This window comes from Bos indicus, chromosome 26, assembly GCF_029378745.1.
Source record: "Bos indicus isolate NIAB-ARS_2022 breed Sahiwal x Tharparkar chromosome 26, NIAB-ARS_B.indTharparkar_mat_pri_1.0, whole genome shotgun sequence".
Classification (NCBI taxonomy): domain Eukaryota; kingdom Metazoa; phylum Chordata; class Mammalia; order Artiodactyla; family Bovidae; genus Bos; species Bos indicus.
In genome coordinates this window covers 19,201,205-19,224,623 of record NC_091785.1, presented here as the reverse complement: position 1 = coordinate 19,224,623, position 23,419 = coordinate 19,201,205, and the positions used below count along the sequence as shown (strand labels likewise).

General features: G+C 39.0%; 1 protein-coding gene and 1 non-coding gene across 11 annotated transcripts in view; one reads left to right on the top strand and one right to left on the bottom strand.

The window, feature by feature from the left end:
- Positions 1-23,419, bottom strand: part of R3HCC1L (R3H domain and coiled-coil containing 1 like) — a 72,037-nt gene that overhangs the window by 11,637 nt on the left and 36,981 nt on the right. For all 10 annotated transcript variants that reach the window (XM_019953058.2, XM_019953057.2, XM_070780612.1 and 7 more), the window contains 3 exons: positions 20,526-22,348; positions 6,038-6,213; positions 610-680 (listed from right to left, as the gene is read on the bottom strand). In XM_019953058.2, the coding sequence (XP_019808617.2) occupies positions 610-680; positions 6,038-6,213; positions 20,526-22,334 (2,056 nt within the window). In that variant the 5' untranslated portion in view covers positions 22,335-22,348. The remainder of the gene's footprint in view (positions 1-609; positions 681-6,037; positions 6,214-20,525; positions 22,349-23,419) is intronic.
- On the top strand, positions 3,686-3,758 carry TRNAE-UUC (transfer RNA glutamic acid (anticodon UUC)). Its single transcript has one exon. It is a non-coding gene; the product is annotated as a tRNA-Glu (tRNA).

Sequence of the window (23,419 nt, the reverse complement as noted above, 5' to 3'; positions counted from 1 at the left end):
CATTTGCACAATGTCGAGGGATGCTGTCTTTCCTCAATAGCAGAGTTAGGTAACAACAGAAACCTTATATCCTGAAATATCCACTATATGGCTTTTTATAGAATAAGTTTGCAGACCCTTATTTTAGAAGAATTGGACAGGAATCAACATCTCTAATTTGTCTGAAAGTCTCTGCATCAGATCTATCCTGATGCCGATGAAGAGGCCAAATCATACACTCAGAAAGTATGTATTAAAAATGATCACTGGACAGGTTAAAAGGCTACTGCAAATTCATCTGTCAGTGGGGTTGGGGGCGGAATCACAAACATATTAACATTTACTCACACTGGCTTCTTAAATCTCTACCTGTTTATGCACTATCATAACTGCCAGTTATGCAGCAAATAACCTTGAAAAGCTGACTATCTCCCCAAATACCACTGGATTAGGGTAAAAAGGGAGGGGGGGGAGCACATGGGTACCAAAGTAACTTGCCTCAAAAACCTCTACCTGTCATTTATCTATAGTGACTGAATAAAATGCCAGGTGGCTGGAACAGAAAGCAAATAAGGAAAAGAAGCAGAAGAAAATGGACAATAAACACAGTGAAATCCACTGGGTGAATACCTGTAATCGGACTGGAGAATACTCCTAGGGCATGTGTATCGTCCACCCATTTAATATCAAATCCTTTCTTTCTGCAACAAAATAAAAGAATTTTATTCCTTAAAATAAAACTTACTTTTAAAAAACATCTTTCAAATAGTATCTTGTAAGGCATTCCATGATGAGAGAAACACTCAACAAGTGCATGGGGGGAGTGGAGATAATGACACACAGAGCGGCCTGGAGAGCAGAAGCCATTAAAAGCAATAACCCATCATAACGAACTACCTGGGCGGATTTTACCTTGTCAGCCACTTTATAGACATCAACTAATTAACCCACACATGTTCCCTGGGGAGGTAAAGTATTTATCACACTATTTACAAGAGATGTTTTTAGGGGACTGGAGAAAGGAAGCATAAGAAGAAAACAAGAACCAGAGGAGGAGGAGGTAGGCAGGGAAGGTCACTGGGATTTAATGTAAATGTAGGCTCAAGGGCAGAGACAAGAGACAGAGAGGGACAGGGAGATGGGTCATTCAAAACAAAATCAATCAAATAAGAGAAAAAAGAGACACCTATAATCAGGGAGGCTGACCTATTCTTTCTTCCCAGTTGTAGAAGGGAAGTAAGAAAGTAAAATTCAGGTTCTGCCACCTTGAGGCCATGGGCTGGTTTAATCTCTCTGTAAACCAGGTTTGCTCATCTGTAAAAAATGGGTTGAATTCCTTCCTAACAGAGTTGCTGTGAAAATGGAAATGAGATAATCCATGACAAGGCAAAGGGCACGATGTTGAGCATTTAGTGGACATTTAATAAATCAATGGTGCCCATTATTTTTTATTAATAACAATATTCATCAGGAAGATGATTAATATTAATGAAGACGTGATTAAAATATGAAGTTGACTCTGGTGTTTGACTCACAGGCTTTTGCACCATGACCTTTTCTTTTTTTTTTTTTCTTAAATAAAGCACTATAAAGAACAAAAAAAAAGACAACTGATAAAGTATCTTTTCCTTTTAACAACTAGTCAAGAAAAAATTTCCTTTGAAGGAAAAAGGAATAAAGAGGCTTTGAAGGTTAGTTAGACAATTTCCTGATGTAAAACTAAGCTCAATCATGGTATAAAATGACCACAGGAGTTGAAGACTATGAGAAAGTTCCACAGTAGAAGTCTATGTTATACAATAGTTGACAAAAGATGGTAAAAAACTTAGATGGGCTCTAGAGAACCTTTTAGACTTCAGAATTTTATAACCCTTTAAAATGCTTCTCCCCTTTTGAAAATATTTTTGGGTTTAATAGAAAAAATGGTCTTGCAGGTAAAATTAGGAAGAAATAGAGCAAAAGGACGGAGAAGGCAATGGCACCCCACTCCCGTACTCTTGCCTGGAAAATCCCATGGACGGAGGAGCCTGGTAGGCTCCAGTCCATGGGGTCACTAAGAGTCGGACACGACTGAGCAACTTCACTTTCACTTTTCACTTTCATGCATTGGAGAAGGAAATGGCAACCCACTCCAGTGTTCCTGCCTGGAGAATCCTAGGACGGGGGAGCCTGGTGGGCTGCCGTCTATGGGGTTGCACAGAGTCGGACATGACTGAAGCGACTTAGCAGCAGCAGCAGCAGAGCAAAAGGAAGTTAATAGTTCTTAACAGTTAACTAATGTTCAGAAAATTCCAGACATCAAGAAAATTAATCCTTGGTTTTAAAAATCATCATTATTAGTGACAACTTCAGGTAGTTCTAACTTTGGATTTAATCTCACCAACTGCTTTTTAAAATCTACTATGCACTTCACCTGGTACAGACCTGATACTGGGTCTTATCATAACTGTAATGAATTAGACTGACTGACCCAGACTACGTGTTTAGAGTCAGATCTATGGCAGACTGTTCACTGTCCTCCAGGACCCAGTCACTACTCCTTTCAGATCTATGGCAGACTGTTCACTGTCCTCCAGGGCCCAGTCACTACTCCTTTCAGGTCTATGGCAGACTGTTCACTGTCCTCCAGGGCCCAGTCACTACTCCTTTCAGATCTATGGCAGACTGTTCACTGTCCTCCAGGACCCAGTCACTACTCCTTTCTTTTAGTTACATAACTGATAAGTGAGGTACCTAGCTGCTAGTTTTGCCTGTTCTAGAACTTTACAGAAAAATGGGGTTCTTGTTTTTGTACACAGAATTTCAAGGAATACAGTCACATTCATTCATTTACCTATTGTTACTATTTATGTACAATGATGGCAGGAAAATTGGAGAAGGCAATGGCACCCCACTCCAGTACTCTTGCCTGGAAAATCCCATGGATGGAGGAGCCTAGTAGGCTCCAGTCCATGGGGTCACTAAGAATCGGGCACGACTGAGTGACTTCACTTTCACTTTTCACTTTCATGCACTGGAGAAGGAAATGGCAACCCACTCCAGTGTTCTTGCCTGAAGAATCCCAGGGATGGGGGAGCCTGGTGGGCTGCCGTCTACGAGATCACACAGAGTCGGACATGACTGAAGCGACTTAGCAGCAGCAGCATGGCAGGAAAATACCATCTGACCCTAAAGGAAAAGTTGGGAGCTATACCCTAATTCAAGATGTACATGAACTGAATTTTAAGTTTAAATCTGTATATCAGACAATAGACCTGGTTTATTGTTAACTGCAGGATTACAGCATTAAAGCATTAATCCCTTCTTGGTAATGACTTTCTTGAAGATCCTGAAAAATGTTTTTCTTAATAACTTACTTTTGGGATTATTTCTTTTATTCCCAAAGCTTATGTTTCCTTATAAGCTAAAGATACAGAGATATACTTCTGACTCCACGTATGTATGAAGTATATACATATATAAAAGGTAGTGCAACTATTCTCAAACCCATTTACATCAGTTTTAATTTATGTTTACTACATAATTTAATTTATTAAATAAAATTAAAACAATGAACTATGAGTATGAAACATAAGAGTTGTGTCTATAAAAACTTAAAGCTTTGAAAGACTTGAGAAAGATAAAGTCACTAAAAAACCCAAAAAACTATCATCAATTATGTTTGGGCAAAACAGTTTTTTAAAAACAGGGCGAGGGGATGGGGAATTCCCTGGTGGTCCAGTGGTTAAGGACTCAGCACTTTCACTGCTGTGACCTGGGTTCAATCCCTGGTCAAGGAACTAAGGCCCTGCACTCAGACCCTGCAAGCTATGTGGTGCAGCCAAAAAATATATATATTTTAAAAGACAGAAAACATTTTTATCTATAAGGAATTTGCACTCAGGTGACTTTGAATGGATATTAGTTGTTGCTGGAAGTTGTAGGTGATATCAGGGTGACATTAAGAACTCTTCTATCAACAGACTAGTAATTTAAAAACAACAAAAAAAGGCCTTGGCACCACATTAAACTCAATGGACACGAGTTTGAGCAAACTCCAGAAGACAGTGAAGGACAGGGAAGTCTGGTGTGCTGTAGTCCATGGGGTTGCAGAGAGTCAGCCACAACCGATGAACCGAACAACAACCACCACGCCAAAGACTGGCAAGTAAATGGACGTCTCAGCCACAGCTGAGCGCCTGAACCACCGCCACACAAGAGTGGCAAGTAAGCGGCCATGCATATGTACTGTTAAAATAAGCTGGTTGAGATGTAACAATCACATTTTATCATTCTCCACTTTATCTCAGTGGTCAGAATAACCTCAAATAAATAATTTAATTTACAGCCTTTTGGACTGTTAGGACCCTTGGTGCCTGGCAGAAGAAAATACATATCTTCTCAGGAGATGGTCTCTTCTTTTATTGCAGACCTCAATTCTCATAATAAAATTCCAAAGGAAATGGCTAGCTTTACAGTTAAAATAAATAAATAAATAAACCTCCAAAAAAAACCAAGGCACTATGAGTGAGAATTTGTAAGAACAGAATTAAAAGGACTTTAGGTAAAGGAATAACTAGACATAGACTATAAAAGGTCTATGTTCACTATACTTATAAAGAAATTTTTTTAATCTTGAAAATAGAGGGAAAAAATGCAGATTTGAAAATTAGAGAACTTTGAAAAATAAGAAACATAAAATGAAATTTAAAAATTCAATGGATAAATTTAAAAGCAAATTAACCACAGTTGAAGAGATTAGAACTAAAGAAATTACTCAGCATATAAAGGAGACAAAGAAATGGAAAATATGATAGAGATAACATGAGGATTAAGTTAGGTCTAATCCACTTTCAACTGGCAGCATCATAGAGAATATAAAAGAGACTAGTACAGAGGCAACATCTGAAGAAATAATGTCTAGTGTTCTCCAAAACCAATGAAAAATATTTAGGAAGCCCAAATAATCTCAATAATGATAACAAAAGAAACACAAAGTCACATCATGCTGAAAATGTACAATACCAAAGACAGAAAACATTAAGAGCACCCAAAGAGAAAAGACAGATTACACTCAGAAGCAATAGTCAGACTTTCAGTGGGCTTCTCATCCTACCCTAAGAAAGCCATGAGAAAGCAGAATAAAATCTTCAAGTTGCTGAGAAAAATAATTGTCAACCTAGGATTCTATACCCAGCAAAAATGTCTTTCAAGAATGAAGTTGAAATAAAGCCATTAAGAAACAACAGCGACAATGACAACAAAATCCAACTGAGTGTGTTACCAGCAGACTGTTATTAATTAAATTCTAAAGAACCTGTTCCATGCAGGAGGAAAAAGATTTCAAATGAAAGATATGAGACACAAAAAGAATACAGAAAGCAGATGAATCTGAATGCTGACTATATAAAAAAAATGCAACATCAAATGGAGTTTAAAAAGAAAAAAACTAAATCAAAAAGACTCAAACTAGTAAATCTCAATAGTGTATTAGTTGGAGGTTAGGGAGACACTGGAATGGAATTGGGGAATGGAGTTTAAAACCCTTAAGTGTTTGGAAACAGTGTAAAAGTATTAACCTTAGTCACTGGTAAATTAAGCATGCATTTTATAATTTCTAAAGTAACTACCAAATAACAGAAACAGTATCATTCCCCAAAAATATGGAGTGAGAAAAAAATACCTCATCAATCCAAAAGAAGGCAAGATAGAAGAGAAAAAGATGGGACAAGTAAACACACAAAAAAAGATGGCAGGCAATACATCCAAATATATCAATAATTACAATAAATATAAATGGACTAAATGTACCGTGGAGACAGACTTCAAAGTCATTATTGATGATATTCTTCTTAAATGCTAAATTGGGATCTAGGAAGACTTTAGCATTTTTTAAAGGAACTTAGAAGAAGAGTGGTTTGATACAGATTTCCAATGGGCTTGGAAAACACCATAAACAAACTTGATGCTAAAGTAAATGACAGGGAATAGGAAAGCAAAAGAGGTGATTTTTAAAGGACATTTTAAGAAAATTTCATCCCACCTTCCCTAACATCCCCAATCAATTGCAAATACTTACTGGTAAGTGCAGAAAATCCGTAGGAGATCTTCAGTACGAAATTCTTGGGGGAAGTCATAAATTTCAATGACATGTGGGAACTCACAATCACTGAGGTCAATATCAGGAACTTCATGGTTGTAATAATCAAATCTAGGTTCTTGGATACTTTCTCTGTTCTTCATATTCCCTGATAACTAGAGAGGAGGAAGCATACATGTGACTGTTATACCAAGCCAGAGCATAAAATATCCTCCCATATATAAACAATTCTCCCTTTTATCTCCATGTTCCTATTCCTTAACCTTTACCATTTGTCTCTGTTCCAAACACAGTAATATCACCCAGTTTATATTATACAGGTGGAATACTTGAAAAAGTGCTGAAATTCCAGAAAAGACAAGCAATGAATGAAACTTAGCTTGCATCTATCAACAAGGTGTGAGAAAATGTAGAATGATCAATGCAGTGAGTTACAAACAACACATCTTAGAAACTGAACTGCAGAAAATAGTTCAAGAGATGAATTAATAACATTTGTTTTATTTGAGCTTATTGATCAGACCCCTAGTTTCCTTTCTGAAAGTGAGCAAAAACAAAACAAAATGTTGAAGAATGAAAACACTTTGCTAGTCTACCTATTGATGGTAGCTTACAAAGAAATTTGTTATGACAAACGTTAAGTGGCACAGGTAATTAAAGCTCCCCAGCCTTAGAGCTACCTAAAGGAATTCCCACACAGGTTAATAAAGAAAGTAACAGTAATGAAGAACACTTAAAATTTTACTCTATGATTAAAAACTGAATGCTGTTAACTATTTCACACTGGAAGCAGGAGAACAGAAAGGGAAAAATAAAAAGTGACAGCAAAGTAGCCATGACAGTCGTTTTGTCATTCACCTAGACACTAGTACTCAACACCCAGAACCTTCAGGCTCAAAAGTGTGTTCTGTTAATCGAAAGTCCAACCAGAGACCTTCAAGCACTCCTTCTTTCATACTGTACCTCCTTTCCCATCAAATGAGAAAGTAAGAATCTGCAATGCCAAGGATGCATCTCCTTTCCTCAGAGAAGTGAAAAATGGATTTAAGAATTTTATTTGGGAGGCAGGAAAGGAAAAAGGTGATTTAGGTAAAATCGATGAAAATGTTTATCTATTGCTGTGTCTCTAGTTCCTTTTCTCCACTAAGCTTCAGTTTTACATCTTAAAAAAGGATATAATAATAGCACCAACACCTTACAAGTAAGGGTGCAGACTAAATGAGATGATGCAGTAAGTATTTAGCACACTACTTAGCATCTACGTATGAATTCAACCCAATTTCAACAAATTTTAATGAGGTGTTGAATCTATTGAGCTTCCCTGGTGGCTCAGACAGCAAAGAATCTGCCTACAATGCAGGAGACCTGGGTTTGATCCCTGGGTTGGGAAGATCTCCTAGAGGAGGGCATGGCAACCCACTCCAGTATTCTTGCCTGAATCAATTATAGGCCAAGTACCATGTTATTTCCACCCTGTTTAGGATACACAAAGCAGGAAAAGAATATCCCTCACACCATAACAATGAGGAAAGACCAAGCGATTATATATATCATAGCTTTTCTTGAGTTTAGCATAGAGCTGACTGAGTATGCAAGGAAACTGAACTCCACATGATGACATGTCCCACCTAGAGAGAGAGAATACCTAAACTTTTTTCCCTCTGGCAGATCATGAGAAGAAGTGGCCACCAAACAAGTGGGCAAGAAGATATCAGCGAAATGTTTAACAAGTTCTTAAAAGCCTAGAGTTGACAGTTTAGAATAACTCAGAGCCCCAGAAAAGGGGCTCCAGAAAGGAGGGGAGCCTGCAATTACTTGCAAGACCATCCTTATGCTAATGCCACACTGTCTTGATTACCACTGTTTCATAAGTTCTGAAATTAGGAGGCTTCAGTCTTTCTACTTTGATCATTTTCAAAATCATTTTGGCTGTTTTGAGTCCCTTGCATTTCCATATGATTTTGAGGATCAGTTGGCAGACAGAAGTGGGCCACAAGCCAAGGAAGGAGGACAGAAGTATCTAAGAGAAGCTGAAAAGGGCAAGAAAACGGATTCTACTCTAGTCTCAAGAAAGGACACAATCCTACCAATATCCTAATTTTAGTCCAGTGAGACCCATTTTGGACTTCTGACCATAAGAACTGTAAGGCAATAAATCTGTGCTAAGACACTAGTTTGTGGTAATTGAAAACATCAGTAATAGTGTGTGTGTGTATATATATACACACACACACACACATATATATACACACACACATATATATATACACACACACACATATATATATAAAACCTTTCTAGCTTTATGTCATGTCATCCCTTAAAATATGCTACATTCCAACCAAAAAGTAATACTATGCCTGCTGCTGCTGCTGCTGCTGCTGCTGCTAAGTCACTTCAGTCGTGTCTGACACTGCGCAACCCCATAGACGCAGCCCATCAGGCTCCCCCATCCCTGGGATTCTCCAGGCAAGAATACTGGAGTGGGTTGCCATTTCCTTCTCCAATGTATGAAAGTGAAAAGTGAAAGTGAAGTCGCTCAGTCGTGTCCGACTCTTAGCGACCCCATGGACTGCAGCCTGCAGCCTACCAGGCTCCTCCGTCCATGGGATTCTCCAGGCAAGAGTACTGGAGTGGGGTGCCATTGCCTTCCTAAACAGGCATAAATACTATGCCTATGAGTGCACAACTGCACTCATTTCACACGCTAGCAAAGTAATGCTCAAAATTTTCCAAGCTACACTTCAACAGTATGTGAACTAAGAACTTCCAGATGTTCAAGCTGGATTTAAAAAAGGCAGAGGAACCAGAGATCAAATTGCCAACAACCTCTGGATCATAGAAAAAGCAAGAGAATTCCAGAAAAACATCTATTTCTGCTTCATTGACTACACTAAAGCTTTTGACTGTGTGGATCACAACAAACTGTGGAAAATTCTGAAAGAGACTGGGAATACCAGACCACCTTACCTACCTCCTGAGAAACCTGGATACAGGTCAAGGAGCAACAGTTAGAACCACCCATGGAACAACAAACTGGTTCAAAATTGGGAAAGAAGTATGTCAAGGCTGTGTATTGTCACCCTGCTTATTTAACTGATATGCAGAGTACATCATGCGAAATGCCAGGCTGAATGAAGCACAAGCCAGAATCAAGACTGCTGGGAGAAATATCAATAACCTGAGATACGCAGATGACACCACCCTTATGGCAGAAAGCAAAGAGGAACTAAAGAGACTCTTGAAAAACTGAAAGAGGAGAGTAAAAAGGCTGGCTTCAAACTCAACATTCAAAAAACGAAGATATGGCATCTGGTCCCATCACTTCATGGCAAAGAGATGGGAAACACTGGAAACAGTGACAGACTTTATTTTCTTGGGCTCCAAAATCACTGCAGATGGTGACTGCAGCCATGAAAGTAAAAGATGCCTGCTCCTTGGAAGAAAAGACATGACAAACCTAGATGGCATACTAAAGAGCAGAGACACTGCTTCGCCAACAAAGGTCCTATCGTCAAAGCTGTTGTTTTTAAAGTAGTCATGTGTGGATGTAAGAGTTGGACCATAAAGAAGGCTAAGTGCCAAAGAATTGATGCTTTTGAATTGTGGTGTTGGAGAAGACTCTTAAGAGTCCCTTGGACTGCAAGATCAAACAGTCAACCCTAAAGGAAATCAACCCTGAATGTTCACTGGAAGGACTGATGCTAAAGCTAAAGCTCCAGTATTTTGGCCACCTGATGTGAAGAACTGACTCACTGGAAAAGACCCTGATGCTGGGAAAGATTGAAGGCAGGAGAAGGGGACGACAGAGGATGAGATGGCTGGATGGCATCGCTGACTCAATAGACATGAGTTTGAGCAAGCTCCAGGAGATGGTAAAGGACAAGGAAGCCTGGCGTGCTGCAGTCCATGGGGTTGCAAAGAATTGGACATGACTGAGCGACTGAACAACAATATGCCTAAACACATGTTGCTTCTTTCTGCCTGTGGATTTGATCACATTATTTTTGATCACATGAATAATCTGACTCTTCCTCTATACTTCTATAGCATTTACCTCATCTACACTTTTTTTTTTTGCTGTGCCATGCAGCATGTGGGATCTTAGCTTCCCAACCAGGGATTGAACCTGTGCCCCCTTAATCACTAGACCATCAGGGAAGTCCCACCACCTGCACTACTTTTATAGTACTCACTGCGTAACACCTAATATTAATTAGACCTCTCTCTTCCTCTAGCTTTAACCTCACTACCTAACCACCTATCCAACAAACATTTAATGTATGTTTAACATCACATTAGAGAAAGAAACTGGACAAAGAATGTTAATATGTAATAAAGAAGGTATTACCAGTGGGTAGAGGAGAATGAACTTTACTTACTCTTGTTCACTACCCAAGTAAAGAAATTATACAGAGAAAAGTATCATAGACAGAAGTGTGCAAAGGCATGCAAGGAGCGTTAGCATTCACTAAACAGTTTGGTGTGGCCACGGTGAATAATGTGAGGACTTCAGAGAGTGCTATGGGCTTCACTGTGTTCTCCCAAAATTCATGAGTTAAAATCATAAATCCTAATATCTTAGACTATAACTGTATTTAGAGACCATGTCTTTAAAATGGTATTAAGTTAAAATAAGGTAGATCCTAATCTGAGTGATGTCCTTATAAAAGGAAATTTGGACACAGATGGAAGATCATGTAAACACAGCCATTTACAAACCAAGGAGAGGCCTCAGAAGAATCCAACCCATGCTGACACCTTGATCTTAGACTTCTAGCCTCTAGAATCGTGAGAGAACAAATTTCTATGGTACTCTGTCACAGGCTCCATTCCTTCATTCTTTCTGGAGTTATTTCTCCACCTATCTCCAGTAGCATATTGGGCACCTACTGACCTGGGGAGTTCATCTCTCAATGTCGTATCTTTTTGCCTTTTCATACTGTTCATGGGGTTCTCGAGGCAAGAATACTGAAGTGGTTTGCCATTCCCTTCTCCAGTGGACCACATTCTGTCAGACCTCTCCACTATGACCCATCCATCTTGGGTGGCCCCACACGGCATGGCTTAGTTTCACTGAGTTAGACAAGGCTGTGGTCTGTGTGATCAGATTGGCTAGTTGTCTATTGGTGTAAAGAGCAATATTGCATAGGAATCTGGAATGTTAAGTCCATGAATCAAGGCAAATTGGAAGTGGTCAAACAGGAGATGGCAAGAGTGAACATCGACATGCTAGGAATCAGCAAACTAAGATGGACTAGCATGGGTGAATTTAACTCAGATGACCACTGTATCTACTACTGTGGGCAGGAATCCCTTAGAAGAAATGGAGTAGCCATCATAGTAAACAGAAGAGTCCAAAATGCAGTACTTGGATGCAATCTCAAAAATGACAGAATGATCTCTGTTTGTTTCCAAGGCAAACCATTCAATATCACGGTAATCCAAGCCTATGCCCCAACCAGTAGCGCTAAAGAAGATGAAGTTGAACGGTTCTATGAAGACCTACAAGACCTGTTAGAACACCCAAAAAAGATGTCCTTTTCATTATAGGGGACTGGAATGCAAAAGTAGGAAGTCAAGAAACACCTGGAGTAACAGGAAAATTTGGCCTTGGAGTACAGAATGAAGCAGGGCAAAGGTTAACAGAGTTCTGCCAAGAGAACGCACTGGTCATAGCAAATACCCTCTACCAACAACACAGGAGAAGACTCTACACATGGACATCACCAGATGGTCAACAGCGAAATCAGATTGATTATATTCTTTGCAGCCAAAGATGGAGAAGTTCTACACAGTCAGCAAAAACAAGACTGGGAATGGACGGTGGCTCAGATCATGAACTCCTTATTGTCAAATTCAGACTTAAATTGAAGAAAGTGGGGAAAACACTATTCAGGTATGACCTAAATCAAATCACTTATGACTATACAGTGGAAGTGAGAAATAGATTTAAGGGACTAGATCTGATAGACAGAGTGCCTGATGAACTATGGACGGAGGTTCGTGACATCGTACAGGAGACCTTCCCCAAGAAAAAGAAATGCAAAAAAGCAAAATGGGTGTCTGAGGAGGCCTTACAAATAGCTGTGAAAAGAAGAGAAGTGAAAAGCAAAGGAGAAAAGGAAAGATATAAGCATCTGAATGCAGAGTTCCAAAGAATAGCAAGGAGAGATCAGAGAGCCTTCCTCAGCAATCAATGCAAAGAAACAGAGGAAAACAATAGAATAGGAAAGACTAGAGATCTCTTCAAGAAAATCAAGATACCAAGGGAACATTTCATGCAAAGATGGCCTCAATAAAGGACAGAAATGGTATGGACCTAATAGAAGCAGAAGATATTAAGAAGAGGTGGCAAGAATACACAGAAGAACTGCACAAAAAAGATCTTCACGACCCAGATAATCACAAAGGTATGATCACTCCCACTTACCTCAAGCCAGACATTCTGGAATGTGAAGTCAGGTGGGCCTTAGGAAGTATCACTACGAATAAAGCTAGTGGAGGTGATGGAATTCCAGTTGAGCTATTGCAAATTCTAAAAGATGATGCTGTGAAAGTGCTGCACTCAATATGTCGGCAAATTTGCAAAACTCAGCAGTGGCCACAGGACTGGAAAAGGTCCGTTTTCATTTCAATCCCAAAGAAAGGCAATCTCAAAGAATGCTCAAACTATTGCATAATTGCACTCATCTCACACGCTAGTAAAGTAATGCCCAAAATTCTCCAAGCCAGGCTTCAGTAATACGTGAACCGTGAATTTCCAGATGCTCAAGCTGGTTTTAGAAAAGGCAGAGGAACCAGAGGTCAAATTGCCAACATCAGCTGGATCATGGAAAAGGCAAGAGAGTTCCAGAAAAACATCTATTTTTGCTTTATTGACTATGCCAAAGCCTTTGACTGTGTGGATCACAATAAACTGTGGAAAATTCTGAAAGAGATGGGAATACCAGACCACTTGACCTGCCTCTTGAGAAATTTGTATGCAGGTCAGGAAGCAACAGTTAGAACTGGACATGGAACAACAGACTGGTTCCAAATAGGAAAAGGAGTACGTCAAGGCTGTATATTGTCACCCTGTTTAAACTTCTATGCAGAGTACATCATGAGAAACGCTGGGCTGGAGGAAGCACAAGCTGGAATCAAGACTGCTGGGAGAAATATCAATAACCTCAGATATGCAGATGACACCACCCTTATGGCAGAAAGTGAAGAGGAACTAAAAAGCCTCTTGATGAAAGTGAAAGAAGAAAGTGAAAAAGTTGGCTTAAAGCTCAACATTCAGAAAACTAAGATCATGGCATCCAGTCCCATCACTTCATGGGAAATAAATGGGGAAATAGTGGAAACGGAGGCTGACTTTATTTTTCTGGGTTCCAAAATCACTGCAGATGGTGATTGCAGCCATGAAATTAAAAGACGCTTGCTCCTTGGAAGGAAAGTTATGACCAACCTAGATAGCATATTCAAAAGCAGAGACATTACTTTGTCAACAAAGGTCCGTCTAGTCAAGGCTATGGTTTTTCCAGTAGTCATGTATGGATGTGAGAGTTGGACTATAAAGAAAGCTGAGTGCCGAAGAACTGATGCTTTTGAACTGTGGTGTTGGAGAAGACTCTTGCGAGTCCCTTGGACTGCAAGGAGAGCCAACCAGTCCATGCTAAGGGAGATCAATCCTGGGTGTTCATTGGAGGGACTGATGTTGAAGCTGAAACTCCAGTCCTTTGGCCACCTGATGCAAAAAGCTGACTCATTTGAAAAGACCCTGACACTGGGAAAGATTGAGGGCAGGAGGAGAAGGGGACAATAGAGGATGAGATGGTTGGATGGCATCACCAACACAATGGACATGGATTTGAGTAGACTCCGGGAATTGATGATGGACAGGGAGACCTGGTTACTGCTGTTCATGGGGTCTCAAAGAGTCGGACATGACTAAGCGACTGAACTGAACTTGTCACAGCCAGTCTAGGGTTCTGTGCTCTGGCAGCCTTAACAAATTAACACAGGGAGTAAAGCTGGAGTTTCAGCTTCCTCATCAATATTCTGATTTTTAATACAACTACAAGGGATATGTCATATTCACCTCTATATACTCCCACAGCACACATTAACTTGCACAAACTAGGCATTCAAAAAATACTTGTGGAATGAACACTCGAGGCACATGCCTCAAATTAATTACTTTGTCCAAATGCCTGCTTATCGAGACTGATTTTACATGGAGCCCTCATCAATAAGAATTTGATTTATGCAACATATATTTTTTAAATGATTTTGGATGGCATTTTTAAATTTGGGATAAAATGATACTTTTTTTCCTTCCCTTTACCAATAAACTTTAAATGTTCTGGCTATATAAATCATGCAAACAATTCAACAAATTATAAAAGGAAGGCAACAACATTTCTAAATAGATCTAAATTTCTGATAGTGACAAACTGAGGACCTAAATCTGGGAACATGCCATATTTTTTTATAAGCTGCTCCCACAGCCTGGAATGCCTTATCTGCTTCTGATCCTTCTTCTTCTAAGACCCAGCTTCAGTCTTTATCTCCTCTTGAAGCTGTTCCCATTGACCCCATTTTGATGGTTTCTCCACTCTTTATACTACTGTATCATTACACTTAGAAGCTGGATATATATCATATTTCATCAATTCTAGGATGCACATTTTAACATCTCCAATATCAGTATGCATCTTAATCATACATGTTGTCACTGCTTGCCTGCATATGCATGAGACCCAAAAGCACCAGTACCAAAATCTGCAGGCATTCCACACAGGTCCAGCCGTGTGGAAGAAAATCTCAATGTAAGAATACTTCTATGTAAATGCAAAGATGGCTTAAGAATCCAGCAACAATGATTTTTGCTTTTTTTATGTATTCTTATAAGAAATGCTGTATCATCGATTCTTGTCGGCACAGAAAATGAAGAGGATGGAAAGGCATCAATATCAATGACTAAGTCAAGAAATTATTAGAAAGAGTTGGGCTATAACACAAAGTTTTAGGAAACTAACCAATTTATTTCACCTACATTTCACCTACAAGATATTTCACATATCTATAAGATACAATACATGATAAAAATTTAAGTCTGTGTGCTACTATGCTGTGCTCAGTCATATCTGACTCTTTGTAACCCCATGAGCTGTAGCCCGCCAGGTTCCTTTGTTCATGGGATTTCCCAGGCAAGAATACTGGAGTGGATTGCCATTTCCTACTCCAAGGGATCTTCCCGATCCAGCGATCGAACTTGCATCTCATGCATTAGGAGGCAGATTCTTTATTACTGCACCACAAGGTACACCCTCTATTAATAATTAAGCCTAAAGAAGCTTTTTTGATAGATATAAAATAAAATTCCAAAGGGTAAGCACTGTGATTTCTTTCTTAGTGATACATAAAATAATGATATATTTCACAATCAATAGCATTTTCAATTTAATCAAATAGAATATTTTTTCCAGACATTTCTGAAAGTCTCATCAGCTCTACAAGACTATAAACTCCTTAACACTGTTATCCTTCTCTTTCACAGCTCACATCACCAGTATCCGAGCTGGGCACAGAATAGCTGTACAGTGTCTGTTGACTGGCTGAGACCTTTAGGTAGAGGCAAAGGCTGACTGTCATGGAAAGAGCCCAGAGTTAGAAAATCAGGAGACTGGACCAACTCTGGCAGTAACCTTAGCTAGGTCAGTAATAACCTTTCTGGGGCTTAGCTGCCTTACCTATAAAGCAAGAGGTAAACATAAAATATTATGTTACAGGTCCCTTTCAATGCTAACATTCCACTTAAAAAAAAAAAAAAGACACATACAGTTCTCTTAGGTGAAAGTTCCAGTTCCTAGATCTTATTTTTCAAGGCCTATATTGTAATACTGCCTCTGATACTAGAAGGTAGGGAAAAAAAAATTTCTGTAGATACCTGTAATCACAATTAAACATAATACACCACTTTAAACTATAGTTGCAGGTGTAACAAATTTAAATATTGGGCATATCAGGAGATTACAGGGACATGGACAACAGAGACTTGACCAGGAGTTGATGGTATAACATTACTGCAGTTGCTTCAATGTCACTATATCTATTTTCATAATTATTCACAGAATTAAACCATGCAGTCAATTCTTATTATTTAGGTTACGTTATTCAAGCCCTTTGTTTCTATTTTTCTCTTCTACTCTTACCCTGTAGCTAATTAACTGCTTATTAACTCACTTTCTACTGAAGAAAATAAAATTTACAATTTATTATTTACTATAAACTTTGACAAATTAAAAGATTTGGGATTTGGCTGAAGAACAGGCTTAAGCTATATACAAAAAATAACATCTTTGGATTATCTGGATTTGATTCTATCACTGGTATTCCATTGCCACGGAAAACTGAGAGTAACAGCCAAGAATTTTTCATGTTGGTCCACAGCAATGTGAACAAATCAAAAGCTAGAATTAAAATGTTTTATCCATTTAACTTCCCGTATTTGGCAAACAGGGAAATAACACTATTTTTAAAGTATTTTCAAACATTTTGTAAAATTTCTCATGACCTAAAGTCCAAACACATCCAAAAAGAGTTCCCTAAAAAGATAATAAAACTACAATGTATAATATACAGCATAAGTTATGGCTTCCATCCCTTTTCTATACTGCTTTGGGCATAAATCCTTTACAACAGTAGAAGGATAAATTTAGACTTTTAAACTTTTTAACATTTTACACATTAAGAGTAGCTAATGTCTTCAGTGGTGTTCTCCACCTGCAAATAAAATTATATCATATATCTAGGGCTATGCCTCCAATGACCTTATCAAGAAACCAAGACTAGAAATACAAACTTTGACCTCATAAAATGTATAACAGAATAGGCAGAATGGCATTCAAGGTGCCATCTAAAGATTTCTCTAGAATAGGCATCAGCAACATTTCAGTATAACTGATAATCATCAGTGAGAGAAAGCCATGGCTATCGCCTTGGATTAAGGCATAGTAAGAGAGAAGAAAGGGTGAAAGTGAGTAAGAATACAGAAAAGAAGAACAAAAGGAAATAAAAAAGAAAGCTACAATAATAGGCATGTCAGATGAATACTTACTGATCCAGTGCCAGAGGACAAATGTGAGAGCTCTAGTTGCCTCTAATGAACAGTAATATGTGGCACATAAATATTGGCCGGGACCAAGTCAATACACTGAACCAACAGGGACCTGGATCCTATTCAGACAGTACAGAAAGGTTAATATGGCAAACCAATGCTGGCATTCTTGGGAAGATGCTATCCAAACCCACTGGACAGTGAAAACACTGTAGTAGATTAAACTTACAGTCAAGAGGAAGACTGAGAAAATAGGGAGACACCTCTGGATTCCCTCATCTTCCCAGCATGACTGGAACAACTAGATGGAAAGGTACCACTGATGAAGTATGAACATGAGTAGGCACACACAGAAAGATGATTTGGAAATGAATGGCGTTCCTTTTCTCTTTTCCATGGTTATACATTGTTAGTAACTGTATATAACAAAAGAAAACTCCTACCTAAATATTTACCCCTATCTAAAAACATACCTCAAACCAGAAATGGCCAGTGAAGGGACCAGGTGCCAGCATCTAGCAATATCAATGTTATGCAGCTGACATCTCACTAACCCTCCTACTAATAAGTCTGCTGATTGATACTGGAGGCAGAAAAGGAAGTTTTATCTAGACAATAATTCCTATGTTCTGGTACCAAGATCTTAAAGGTTAAAAGAAGTCATGCCAATGTCCTTTTCTTTATCAGTTAAAAATCTCAATTTCTGGGTATCCCATACCATGGCTTTAGGAGATCATGTAATCTTTAGAGACTCATCAAGAGCTGAAGTTCTGGGAGCTAATGACTCAGGCAGATTTAGAAGTTCAAAAGGTCAGGAAATTGCTTTACATGCCAATGATGACCACACCCTGCTTCGGAGCATACTTCCCTGCCTACCAGAAGTATTAGGCACACCTCTATGGCTAGCCATTGTCATCAAAGAAAACAGGCCAGGTGGGAAAAGAGCCAAAAATCTTTGGTTGGAAAGTTTTCAAGGTAAGCAGACACTTACTTTAATAAAGTACATTTGAAACAATGTAAATAATAAATTAGGAGTAATAGTCACCAAAAGGCTATTAATTTTCTTGGGTTTGTGACATCTTTTAATAACATTATCATTATTACACGTTTTAAAACTCAAAGCACAGGAGACAACAGCTGGGAGTTGGATCCACTACTTGCACTCTCAATCCAACTTCTTTCCTGCTCTCATCTATCTTCGTGCCTCAACAGAGATCCCAAATGTTACCAAGCACCTCAAAAGATACCCAAACACAATGCCCAGGCCCTGGCTATCTTCAGCTTAAAACACCACCAGCTCTGATTTCCAGCTGTTCCCAACTTTAGTTCAAGCCAGTGTTTTCTTTGGCAATATTACTATGCCCCTCTAGAGACTTGGCTGCCTAAATTCTTTCTCACCTGAACAGTGTTAAGATCTAATACCAGAGTTGCACACCTGAACCTCCCTCCTCCCAACACAGAAGCCATAGCCCTAAGCTACCACACAGAATCAAAGTTCAAGCAGCTGTGATGTCTGAAAGCTCCTGGAGGCTACCCAGAAAGGCAGAGACAACTCTGCCCTACTGACTCACATTCATTCAGTAAATATTTATGGAGTCCTACCATGTAAAAACAGGGTCTGTGTTCTATGCCCTCCTTTTACAAGAAGCTTTGTTTTGTTCTCACCTACGCACACCTGTGGTCTCTCACCTCCTTAAGCAGTCCCTTTGCCAACTAAGAACACTGCTTCCTTCCCAAGACTAAGGCCTTCTCCCAATGCTTGGGTCCTTAATAACTTCTCTATAATCACCTAACTCACCATATTATTAGTATATTTTAACCTGATTTGGGTCTAAAATCTCTGCCTGACCAGTGTTCTTCTTTTTCATTATGAGCTGACGGCCCGCTTATGTTACCACACTCACATCTTGATATAATTTAAGCTTGCGTGTTGCCTGTGAGCAGTGGTTCTCACTTGATGTGCATGTGATCTCGCTACAGAGTTTGCATGTCTAGTAAGTTCCCTAGTGATGCTTATGCTGCTGGTCCAGGGACCATACTTTGGAAATGATCACCTTGGAGAATCTGATGAAAGTTATCAAAGACTGCACTCACGTACAAAATTTTGCATGCAATTTCAAAGGGTTCGTGAACATTAATATGTAGATTCCTTTCTGCTCTATATTCTTTCTAAGAAATGTTTAAGATCTACTGTTTCCTGACTTCACAATAACAAGTATTAACTGGTACAAATGTGTATGCAAACACCTCCCAAGAGCAAGGAGGAAGTGCTTGATATTGGAAACTCAATTCTGTCCAATGGGTTGCCCTCTTCAGTTTCACATGTCTCTTTTATACGGGCTTGTAAACATTTTTCTGTACTTCTGGTTCAACTATCGGGAACAACAGACTCATCACTTAGCATTTAAAACGCTCTGTGGAGTCACTCATACAAAACTATCTTATACTTGAGGAAGTGGTCTGGTAGAAAGAACATAAATACAGGATTAAGACAGTAGACTGAAATCCTGAATCTTCCTTTCTTAAAAATACAACCATTAACCTTTAATTTTCCCATGTATAAAACTGGAGATTTTATCGGGAAATGATTTTTTTCCCCTTCTGGGCAAAGGTAATATGAACTCACTATAAGGAATAAAAGGGGAAATGATTCTATTATTCAAAACCAACGATTCTTATTCATGGTAAGGAATTTAAATGCTGGATAGAGAGGGAATGTCTAAATCAAGAAAATGAAAAGACCGAACTAAATAATTTCTGAAATGCCTTCAAATCCAACATTTTGCATTTATGAACTCTACCTCAGTTCAGTTCAGTTCAGTCGCTCAGTCGTGTCCGACTCTTTGCGATATATTCAACAATCACTTACTCTTTAACTCAGCACAAACTTCTTAAAAAAACCACCATACATTCCTTTATCACACCCTTCCTTCCCTCTAGAGTGTCTAACAACATTCCAACATCTGTTGGAAGAATAAAATAAGTATGAATAATAAATTATTCTTCTCTTCAAATAGGCTGGTGTAATATACATCTTGTCAACACAGAAAAGCCTTTTCAAACAAGTTTCCCTATGTATTTTCTCAACAGTTAGCCAGAAGCCATTAAACTCATCTTTAATCTATTCAGTAAGCTCTCTCAGGATTCCACTATTAGAGATATAGTTTACCAGGAGACGTTTTGTTTCTTAAAGGTCAGACGTTCTTTCTGCAATCTACAATCCTATTAGTTTGTTACATTGGATGTAATATGAGTGAATGTGTGACTGTACAAAAATGTCTGCTAAAATTATTCTCCAAATCTTAGGTTCTACGAATTGATAAACTACCTAAGAGGCAAGCAATTTCTACTAAAACATACCTCTTGTAGAAGACGCGGGTCCAGGCACTCACCATCGTCATTGAACATAGACTCCCAGCTCTCCTCAGTAGCAGCACTTCTTTCTGTGTGAGATATATCTGTTGCTTTAGGCTCCACGGATGTTTCATTAGATACTGATTCTATATCAGGAAAGGATACACCAAATTCCACATTCTCTGAGTCGCCATCTTCTTTTGTTTTGAACTCTTCAGCAGTCTTAAGTTCATGCAATGCCTCTGTTATATCACCAGTACCATCAAGATCACTGCCCAAGGCACCATCTGAAAACACGTTTGTCCCATTTAACATACTGGGTTCAGAGTCCAAAAAAGTGTTACAATTACTACCAGTTATCTTCTTTATAGGTAAGGAGGAAGCACAATCTGACAAGCTCTCTATCAACTTTCCTGTTGACTCTGTGAAACTAGATGAAATACTCTCAGCATAGACATCTGAGCAAGCAGTCAGGTCACTGAAATTTTCAGTGTCATTCCCACTTTTAGCTGCATGAAGAAGGGCTGTATCTGCATTCATTTCTAAACAGTCTGAGAAACTCCCTGTGTTGCTACAAGCCTCATCAGCTACTCTAACTTCAACTACACAAGGGCTGCCTACAGTTATCTGATCAGATATGGTATGTGTAATGTCCATTGTACATGTCTTACTGGTAATGTCACATACACTCTCGGACTCATTATCTGTACATGTTTCATGAGCAAGGGCAGCTGTGTCAGAAGATTCGTGCTTTACACATAACTCATCGGCAGTGTTGTCATTCTCCTCACACTCTCTAATCGTTGTTGGATCAGAAATGTCATTTGCGCTCTCTAATTTGCTGCTCATAGTCATTTGATGAGAGAGGTGACCCACAGTCTCAGGAATGGAATCCATACCTTTCTGACTAGAGACGGAATCTGTCCTGTTGGCTGTATCACCAACATTCTCAGCATCCAAGTCTATGTGAGTCTGACCAATGATACCATCTGAACTTCCAGGAACAGAATCAGTAGTGATGGCACCATTGCTGTGCTTCAGCATTCCACCTAAGGTTTGCATGCCTCGTTGTACAATTCCAGAATCAGAGTTTTGTTTTACTGGTGAGATCACACTCTCAGGTTTCACCACAGAATTAAAATCTCCAGGAAACTGGGACAGTATCTTCATAATCTTGGCATCAGTTTCCATTCTGTTTTCCAAATTTGTATCTTCAAATATTTCCCCATTTAGTTCATTTCTCTTGATATCAGAGATTTCCACGTTTGTGGATGGCTTGTTTGGAACCCAAGCCTTACCGATTTCTGAACAAGACTGAGACAGAAGCAACCCATCGTGTCCTACCACATCTCTGGTTTCAACCTCCACACACTCTACCTTCTTTGGTTTAAAATGCCCTTGTAAAGGCATGCTAGGTACAACCCCAGTGTTCAGGACTCTTTGCTGATGTCCTTGGGACAATACTTCTTTGGATTCTGCAGTTGCCCTCTTAGTACAAACCCTATCTTTCTTTCTTTCTTGAAGGCATGTATCTTTTTTAAATTTTGTTGAAGATTTCTTTCCTTCTCTACGACTGTGCTCCTTTTTATCAGAATTAATACTTAGTCTTGGAGTCTCGCATTTGTCTCGAAAGATCTCCTTTTGGGAGAGAGAATCTTCCCTTTGTTCTCCTTTCGCCACGGAGTTAGGTGGACCACAGCTTCTTCCCTCATCACCTGATGTGAGGAGTACTATACCCCTTCGAGCTTTGGGTACATAAAGTGCCATGTCAGGCCTCCTGGCTCGAACTCTGCATCTCTCTGCTTCTTGCTGCATGGCACCACCTCAATCTGAAAGAGAAAAAGACAAAATGATTCAATTACCAAAAACTAATTACAATGTATTGAACCGAGAGATTTTAAAGACAGGGCCTACTAATCCATCCTATAGAAATTCTCAAGTTCAAAGAGAGTAAAACCTGCCATAAACTAATTAATGCAATCAGGTGAGCAACTAAGGAAAGTAAATTCCAAAATAACTCAGGAACCCATGGATTTTATCTTTATAGCCTCTTTCCTCTATCTTGCTGATTTTAAGAGTAACATATGAATAAGAGTAGCCTGAATGTGGGCTAGAAAATGAGACAACTAATCAGACTGTTTTCTAGATGCTGCTTGTAAACTATGATTTTTAGGAAAGAAATAGGTTGTGGGAAAGAGAAAGTCATCATTCTATTAACACTATTTAACCAAGTGACCTACTATATATTTTTCTTCCTTCCAGTAGCAAATAAATCGGTCTGGGTACAATAAAGGAAGGTGGAGGTCAAGGAATATGATGAGTTAACCTAGTGGTTAACTCCTTGACAAGCTCTACTATGGCTGGCCAATGGAATTTAACAAGCGGAAAAATTTAACAAAGGTTAAATATAACTTTATCTACTATCTACAAAATACAGAGGAATGTACTAGACAATTTCACAGTGAGTTATTCTTTTAATCCTCAAAATAATACTCTGAAGTATGTACTAGTTTGTCCAGAGCAAAGAGAATAAGAAGATCCTACACATAGCAAAGAAACACCCATACACACTCAGAAAAGTGAAAGTGAAAGTCACTCAGTTGCATCCAGCTCTTTTGCAACCCCATGGACTGTACAGTCCATGGAATTCTGCAGGCCAATCTACTGGAATAGGTAGCCTTTTCCTTCTTCAGGGGATCTTCCCAACCCAGGGATTGAACCCAGGTCTCCTGCATTGCAGGCGGATTCTTAGAAGCACCATGTTAATATTTTACCACATACCTTTCAAAGGAAAAAGGTAATAGGAGGGAAAGACTAACAAATCCTGTTGACTCTATTAGAGATCCCTACCATTTCACCCAATCAGAATACTTCCTCACTGAATAAGCTCCACTTTCATG